The sequence below is a fragment of the Ctenopharyngodon idella genome, chromosome 3 (assembly GCF_019924925.1).
Source record: "Ctenopharyngodon idella isolate HZGC_01 chromosome 3, HZGC01, whole genome shotgun sequence".
In the NCBI taxonomy this organism is placed as follows: domain Eukaryota; kingdom Metazoa; phylum Chordata; class Actinopteri; order Cypriniformes; family Xenocyprididae; genus Ctenopharyngodon; species Ctenopharyngodon idella.
Window position 1 is genome coordinate 30,843,861 of NC_067222.1, and position 8,898 is coordinate 30,852,758.

At 39.3% G+C, this 8,898-nt stretch overlaps 1 protein-coding gene across 18 annotated transcripts in view; it reads right to left on the minus strand.

The window, feature by feature from the left end:
• Positions 1-8,898, minus strand: part of cacna1aa (calcium channel, voltage-dependent, P/Q type, alpha 1A subunit, a) — a 110,857-nt gene that overhangs the window by 54,271 nt on the left and 47,688 nt on the right. For 14 of the 18 annotated variants that reach the window (XR_007929289.1, XR_007929290.1, XM_051888491.1 and 11 more), the window contains exons 19-26: positions 7,138-7,188; positions 6,203-6,335; positions 4,982-5,484; positions 3,879-4,222; positions 3,658-3,796; positions 3,089-3,218; positions 2,793-2,852; positions 1,236-1,342 (exon numbers count right to left, since the gene is read on the minus strand). Coding sequence is in view for 16 of the 18 variants with exons in the window: in XM_051888491.1 (XP_051744451.1) it covers positions 1,236-1,342; positions 2,793-2,852; positions 3,089-3,218; positions 3,658-3,796; positions 3,879-4,222; positions 4,982-5,484; positions 6,203-6,335; positions 7,138-7,188 (1,467 nt within the window). In the remaining 2 variants the exon portion in view is untranslated. The remainder of the gene's footprint in view (positions 1-1,235; positions 1,343-2,792; positions 2,853-3,088; positions 3,219-3,657; positions 3,797-3,878; positions 4,223-4,981; positions 5,485-6,202; positions 6,336-7,137; positions 7,189-8,898) is intronic. The other 4 variants (XM_051888506.1, XM_051888503.1, XM_051888497.1 and 1 more) reach the window with 1 other exon arrangement.

Here is an 8,898-nt window from a genome sequence, read left to right on the forward strand (position 1 = left end):
TACACAGGACCATATAATATTACCATTTCAAAGCCTTCAGATTCTGGTATCTTTAGGAAGAAAAACAATTGATCTAGGTTCATATTTCTTCCATTCATGCTTGCATTTCAGGTTATCTGACGTGTCGATTCCCAGAATCCACTCACATGCTCTTTACTAAGCCTGGAAAAGAGCCATTCACATGCATTTTTTCCAGTTCATAGTAACAGATGCACCTTCTCTGACTTCTCCCTCATTTTAAGAACTCGCTCAGACGTAACTGCAGCCCTCAACTCGTGAAAAATCATTATAACTCATTTCACATGTAAAGAGGTCAGCCAATCATAAGAGGGGTCATTTACACATACAAGTCTTATATAAAGATGTACACAAGCATGTTTAATTGTGCTTTAAGGTCTGTTCACAATAAGAACGATTACTATAAAAACAATTAACCAATGGATGATCATTTTCAGTTTATTAACCGCGCACTGAAGTTTTGTCATCTGCTGCTTTAAGCTTATTAAAACCATATAGTTATATGTATAGTTATAGTAATCGTTCATTGATGTGACTGGCCTTTTAGTGTAAGAAATGGTCATGAAAAACTATATTAAATAGTTTTAACTAATTATAATTAAATATAAATGGACTTATAAATGATACAAAAGTGTAGCATATGGTCCCTTGAATGTTTTCCCCTTGCTCTCTTGTCTTTTCCTTCTTGTCTGTTTTCCTCATGTTTGGTTCCAGCACAGAAGATGGAGAGTAGAAATACCTGAGGTGAGTATGGCTGGATGCTCCAGAGAGTCCTGGGCACTAAAGGGTTACAGGTGCCCAGGTAGGGTCATCACCCTCATGGAAATGGGCCCAAGCGCACCCACTGGGTAGGCACTGCACAAAATGTAGTGCATGGTGGGGCAGGGTGGGGAGATGCAGTGAGAAATCTCCAAAAGGAGAACTGGGGCTAAATGTGGGGAGGGATAAGGGGAGGGAAAGAGAGGGTCAAGATATGCCAAATGCAGAGAACTAAGTTGGGGAAGGAGAGAAAGGCGGAGAAATGGGAGAAAGAGAAGAAGGGGAGAGAGAGCTGGTCTGTATGGATAGCAGGCCGGCGCTCCAGGGTGGCAGAGAGCTGTGTCGACTGCACAGGCGTTTGACCTGTAGGGAGCAAGACGGGAAAGGACGAGGAGAGGCAGCAAGCAGGAAAGGAGAGAGGAGTGAGGCATGAGCGCTGGAGCCTTGATGACACTTACGTGAAGGCGAACGCCACCAGGGCACCACTAACCACAATAAAGTCCAGGATGTTCCACAGGTCACGGAAATATGAGCCTTGATGCAGGACAAGACCTAAATCCACCATCTGAAACACAGAGAGCAAATGTTTACAAAATACATGACCGTTTAACGTCTTTGAAAGAAGTCTCTTCTGCTCACCAAGGGTGTGTTTATTTGATCAAAAATACAGTAAAAACAGTGATGTTGTGAAATATAATTACAATTTAAAATCACTGTTTTCTATTTTAATGTATTTTAAAATGTAATTTATTCCTGTGAAGTCAAAGCTGAACATTACTCCAGTCTTTAGTGTCACATGATCCTTCAGAAATCATTCTAATGTGATGATTTGCTGCTCAAGAAACATTTCTTTTTATTATTATTGTTAATGTTGAAAACAGCTTAAGATTTTAGAGAAAGCCATGATACATTCTTTCAGAATTATTTGATGAATAGAAACTTCATAACAACATTTATTTAAAATAGAAATCTTTTTATATAAATTTGTTTACTGTCACTTTTGATCAATTTAATGCATCTTGGCTAAATAAAAGTATTAATTTCTTTTAAAAAAATCTTATTGACTACAAACTTTGGAATGGTATTGTATATTTAAGCACTTTGTGTTCATTTCAAATTCCATTACATTCAGGTTTCACAGACCATTTGACCAGTGAATTTCAATGATTTTCCAGATATGATATGATATTTCTTAAATATTGTATTAAATTTCCATGATATTTCTAGGAACCATTATTTTAAAATTTCCTGACTTTCCAGGTTTAATCATGGGAACCCCATGCAACTCTTATTGGTAATGTGGAGACCACTAAACACACCATTAAATGTGCAATAAGACATTTTTGAGAAATGCTGTTGAAAGTGGATCGGACCGAGCAGCACAACACACTTGGAGCCAATCACCAGTAGGGGGTGTGTCCACTCATGATGGGGGAGGAGAGAGAGAAATTTGAGATTTGAAGAAAGACTGTAGAAAGAGAGATGGCTGAGAGACATTACAAAAGGAATATCAAGAAGGGTTATGATCAGGCAAGAGCTTTAGGACCCGCATTAATTTTATAAAAGCTTTCCAGTGCTGGAGAGACCTAAGCGGGAAGGCCTGAAAATGGACGCAGAGGTCGCGTTGTTTCTGCTGTGTTTCACATAACCAAGATATGCTTTTGTTGTAATGTTAGCTATAGTAACAGGAGAGTTTTGGGTGTCATTGTTTGTCTGGAGCTGGTGTGCTGCCAGCAACTAACAACGGACTCTTACTTGTATATACTCTTGTGTATGGAATGTTTATTTTTTGTTCTTCCTTGTCATTCATTCATCATCTTCATTTTGCTTTGTTAGTTCGTGCATTTTGGGGGCAGAGCAATGAAGGGAGGGGTGTGTTTGTTTGGGTTGATTTCAAATATCAACAGTGTTTCTCAGAAATCGATTACTACACCTTTAAGTACAATATAGATACGGATGATGTATATAAGAGTGACATAGACCATCATGGCCCAGACAGTAGGACAGATGTATACCTTAATGAGCATCTCAAAGGTGAACACACCCGTGAACACATAGTCAAAGTACCGCAGGACCTGCAAGCACAAAAGAGGGACACAATGTCAGCAGGAAAAGGGAACTCTTTATGACAATTATGTAAAGATGGATATAAAGAATGATACATTAACAGATGAAAGGATGGAGGAATAAATGGATAGATTGGGTAATGATGGATGGATAGACAGATGACATGGCTACTAGTCGTCTAGTAGACAAAAGTGGACTGAACCACAGACATAAATGAGGATGCTGAGATGCGCGACTGTCTCACATTATTGCGGGGGGATTCGGGCCAGACAGGGTCTTCAGCGGCCAGGGCAATACTGCTCATCGCAATGACCAGCAGAATACACATCTCAAAATATCTGAGCGTGACAATATAGTGGCACAACCTCCGAAATCTACAACACAAGTTCAAAAAATAGACCAGTTAATAGCAAAAACAACAACTACATCAATTTTGAAAATGTTTTGTTTGTTTAATATAAAAAAACTACAGAACAAGGTGAAACCAAGTTACTCTAATCAGTTTTGTTTAAAGACAACATGAAACAGTGTCTGCAACCAATTTTACTTCCATATTTGGAGACATTTCCAAAAGAAACAGGATATTCAACTAGGAAAAAAGTAGGACAGGATTTGATTTTATCCAGTTGAATTGACTGGACTTTGAAAAGTGGTCATTATATAGCAGATTAGAGACAGGTAGTTGGAGAGGAGGGTTAATATGCACCATTGTTAATTCAATTTTTATTTCATACTGCATACTGACTTTAACAGCAGAGTCACAGTGCCAACTAGAAGTTAACTGGAAAGTTTGACAGAGATGAATGCACTCACGGGTTGGTGGTAGTCAGAATGAACATTGAGGTGTAGGGTGGCATGGGTTTAGGCCCCCCGTCACCTTTTTCATCATCATCATCATCACCCTTTGTGTCTTCCTTTTTGGGCAGGGGCTCAGTGTTGGCATTTTTATTGACTGTGAAGATTAGACAAAAGCAAACAACATTGTAAGACAGATGTGAAAAAGGTCAATTATCGTCTTTAGGTCTTTCTCTCACCCTGTAGGATGGCGTTACTGGAGGGGAACATTGGGGGAATGTCCACGGCTGTGTACTCGGGTTTCATGCCCAGATGTCCAGTGCTAGCAACGTTAGTAGTGGTAGAGGAAGGGTTGGTGAGAATGAGGCTGCTCTCTGTGCCAGTATGTGCCAGGCTGGCAGTGTGGGCACTGTTAGCCAGATTGAGCAGACTATCATGTGGGGTGGAGCTACTAGGTGGCTGTGTGGCAAGCTTGTTGTTCATGGCATTGTCCAGATCCTCACTGTACTGACTGTCCTGCCTGGACAGAGTCTTCTGAATGGGACGGGTCGTGGAGAGAGTAGGGCCACTTCCATGACCATCCCTGATAAAAGAAGACAAAAAGATTAGTACATGTTTAAAGTCCGTGTAAAGTCAATTCAGAGAATTGTTTCTAAACATGTTTCTAAAAATGTATTGCTGAAACACATTACAAAGACTGTGAACTATTTAATACTAAATTGTGGAGTTAGACCATTTAACAGCATTCACCATTTTTGTGTTCAGGATTTTTTGGGCGGGTCTGAAATCAGGGCTCGATGAAGCCACCGAGCATGGCCCCTCCCCTCAATCACGAGTTACTGTCATTACAGATATTTACTACAGCCTACACTTAAATAAATAGACATTTTCAGACATTTTTTTTTTTTTTTTTTTAAGAATGTAGTTAAATGCAAAATTAAAATAACAAATTAATCACTCCACAACATCGATCCAAACATCTGAATCAGTTCTTTAAAATCTCGAAAGTGCACTCATCTAATCTGTGCATCTGAATATCGGATAACTGCTGCAGGCAAATAGTGCAAAAAATTAGTTTTGCGAAAAAGTCTCAAACCATAATGAGTTGATTTGACGTAGAGGCGTGTTTGCATCTACTGCCTGGTTAAAGTGGTTTGCTGGTGGTTACTAGAGACTTTTTTTTTTTAAGTTGAAGTTTATGTAACTTAAGAACTGTATTTTTAAAACAGTGTGTTGAGCAAGGCACTGCAAAAGACTTGAGACACAAGTGTAATAGTCAAACGCGTCCAACTAGTGAATAGTACAAAAAATGTTACCAGAGATTAATTTCGATGGAACTCACTTCCTGGTGCGGTGTCGCACCCCTCTCTCTTTCCTTCCCTCGCCCTCATGGTGATGACGTCTGTGTTTACGCTCTCCTCCATCTATATGCTCACAATCAGGTCCTCTTTCCCTGCCTTTACTCCTGTGTCTCCTCCCTCCGCCCTCTCCATCCTCCTCTGGGGCTTTACGACGTTGACGGGCCTGGCTGCAGCGCTCACCGTGCTGATGTCTGCGGTGAGACTCTCTACCCTCCCCATGGTTCTCGGAGCCCAAAAGACTCCGACGTGAGCCCGTAGAGTCCCCTCTTTCCAATGCTGGCCAGGGCCCAGATCCTCCACCTCCACCACTCTCCCCCTCATTGAAGTTGGGCTGTTTGTGCAGGAGCTGATGAGTGCGCTGGGGCTGGCCGTCACCTGGACGGGTTTTGTTGGTATTGTTATTGCGGTTCTCCTGAGGGTCCACGACCAATGGCCGGTCCAGGTGGGTCTTCATATCGGGACGAATGTGACGGGAGTACGAGACCTGGAGGCATGATTAAAAGTACAAAAACCACATTTGCCAACAGAATAAGAAAAATAAACTTAATTCAAGACATTTCCCCCTGAAAACAAATATGAATATTTATGTATTTATTGATTCAATATTACTTAATATTTTCCTTATAGATTGCTTAAAGGATTTTAGATATTTTTACTGGAAAACAAAACAAAAATACTGTATAAAAATTAATTTTGAGGTGAACTGGTAAACTGCATATATTATGATTAGGGATTATATTAAAAAGCACTAATATAAATAATCCTACCAATACCGTAATTTGATAATTATTTATCATGTTATGCCAAATAATTGATAAATGGCCAATATTAGAATTTGATACTATTTTTTCTAATAAATAAATATAAAACACTAAAAAGTAAACTCAATCATTTTAAATACTAAAGTGAATTTAGGCATCACAACATCATAATATACAATATGAAAAATGGATATTTATTTTGACATTACATTATTAAATTATTTGTGTTATTCACATATCCACTTTAAGTGAGCATTAGATGATGACAAAGCTAATCTAAAATTAAAAATAGATTAAATGAACAGAGTACAGTTAAATATTCAATATCGACCGATATGATAAATAAAAAAAATAAATAAATAAAAAAAATCACTAATATCAGCCGTTAACTGATATCTATTGATGTTTATATCTATAGCTCTCCTCATCATTTCTTTTCACCTTCCAGCGTTCTTCAGGGTCCAACTCATTGTAAAGAGCCTCTCTGCTGTTCACCAGGGTCTGTCGCCTCAACTCACTAGTGCGCTGCTCCCATACTGACTTACAACCTTTGTGGTTCTTCTGTTGCTCCTTGCTGCAGAAAAGAGAGAGAGACAGAGAGAGACATTTATAGTTGATCTGAGATTAGTAATCATCAAGAGGGAAAAGTGAGGTTGCTGCAGCTACCGCAGGCTGAAAATGCCCACCTACAAGCTACCAGCTACCATTTGTTAAAGAGGATGATTGCACCGCTTGGGTCAAACTCACTCACAGAACACACACACACGGTTTCGCTGTCTTTGTGGGGACTCTCCATAGGTGTAATGGTTTTTTATACTCTACAAACAGTATATTCTATGCCCTAACCCTAACCCTACCCCTAAACCTACACATCACAGGAAACTTTCTGCTATTTTAGACATTGAAAAAGATAATTTGTATGATTTATAAGCTTGTTTCTTAATGGGGACCAAAAAAAATGTCCCCACAAGGTCAAAATTTACTGGTATACTTGTGGGGACATCTGGTCTACATAACGTAGGGATCACCAGGACCACACACACACAGAGAAAGATGATAACTATAATAATTCTGGGAGTGAAGACATCACAGGCGCCCAACCCTTGGAGCAAAGCATGTGAAAGAGAAAAAGTAAAAGAGATAAGAGGAGAACAGCAGGTGATGAGTAGCAGGATGAAGAGAGAAGAAGAGACGAGGAGTGACAAACCCGTCCCATCCCACCCAGCGGTCTGGAGAACAGAGCGGGAAGCAGCACAAAGAACCGAGGAGGAAATGCACATGTCGAAAAGGCTGATGGGAGAAGAGTGGGAGGTGTGGGGCGAATAGAGAAGCGTTTAAAAAAAAAAAAAACAGAAAGAGTATAAATGAATAAATACCAGTCCAGAAAGTGTTCTGTTGCATCAAGACGCTCAGAGTTTACTGTCACGCTGAGGAGGAAAACAGCATGTGTGAAACACAGAACATCTCTTTGCTCTTCTCCGTCATTCACACACTTTTCCTCACTAATACACATTATTTTCTCCAGATTCTTTCTTATATTCCTTACAAATACTTGGATAAATTCACGCACGGACAAACCTGAATGATTTTCAATCGGTCTGTGCCTCTGTATGTAAGTTGTGTGTATGTAACTGTGAGAGGATCACAAATGATCTTGTAGGACAAAGTATTACATTATAGATGTATGACACCTAACATAACAGAATTTTTTTTTATGTTGCCTTAAAGTGCTATATGCTATAACATTGACCAGCTAATAATAAGCAGCTAGAATCCAGCTACTATGTTCCAAAATGCAGTTACCAACTTAAACTGGATTTCCAGCAGGGTAGAATGTGATTCACAATGTCACATTTTCAGATAACATGAACATTAAATACAAGAGTTGTGGTTCCTTTTGGATGTGCTACAAATAGTTTAGCCTGTGGGGGGAAAAAAACAACAAAAACTTTCGTCTTTGTGACTTATAGTCTAAGTTCGGGGACTGTAAGTTTTTGTTTGTTTGTTTTTTTGGCAAAAGAAATGAATACTTTTATTAAACAAGGGCACATTATATTGATCAAATGTTACAAATGATTTGTATTTCAAATAAATGTTCTTTCTATTTATCACAGAGTCCTGTAAAAATTTATCATGGTTTCCACAAAATATATTAAAAGTAGGGTAGGGTTTTTTTATAAACACTTTTTGTTATACTGGTTTGAACTCTCTTCACATCCTGATAGCAATCAATAATAGAAGTGCTCTGAATATGTACATATATCTTCTGTGGAAGTCTTAGGACAAAAAATGTTCGTCCAATTACTGCATTCGGTCCAAATGCAATGATACGATGTCCTACCTGCCTGTCAACATATGTATTTCTCATATCTCCGCGCACCCTGCTCACGCAGACATCATGCGTCATCAGCGCGTTTCTATGCAGAGTTGTAGACAGTCACAGAGCACCGCAAACAAACAGCAGCCACCTTTTACAGTTCCTCCTGAACCAAAACAACAAGCTTATGCTAGTTCGCACAATGTCTTAACCGTAATTACAAGATGGCAGTCCCGTGACGTTCTACCCAGAGCTGTTCACGTCCTCAGACTCGGATTTATGCGTCTCTATGTCAACACTATCAACGCCGAAATGAATCTGCAGCAGTCAGGTGGTTCAAGTAAGAGCTCTGTAAAGTTGTTTACTTTCATTATAGTTGTAATGTTATATGCTTTGAGACATGAAGTAATTTAACGCCGTTTCTCATCTCGTGACGCTTTGCAGACTCTGCTGTGCGCGTTCATGTGTTTTGGAGGAGGCGTGGCTTTGGAGATGCTCTGAAGGGAGGGTGGGATCTCATGCTTTTAAAGCTAGCTTGCTATAGGGTATATGTCGAACGTCACATGACCAAACCGGAAAACTGGTCTCACTGCATCCGCTTGTCAGAGAAAGTGTTAACAGCAGTATGAACTGACGACATATCTATGGATTTTTAAGGTAAACAGCGAAACTGCCTAGTTCACATTGTTATAGGTGTTGTATTCTATTAAATATCTAAATGTTAGTGTGAAGAAGAAAAATGAAAAAAGCTTTTAAATATCAATCTGCATATGCGGGGGACATCAGTTGTTCATGTTTGCTCACTCCTTATCTTGAATAA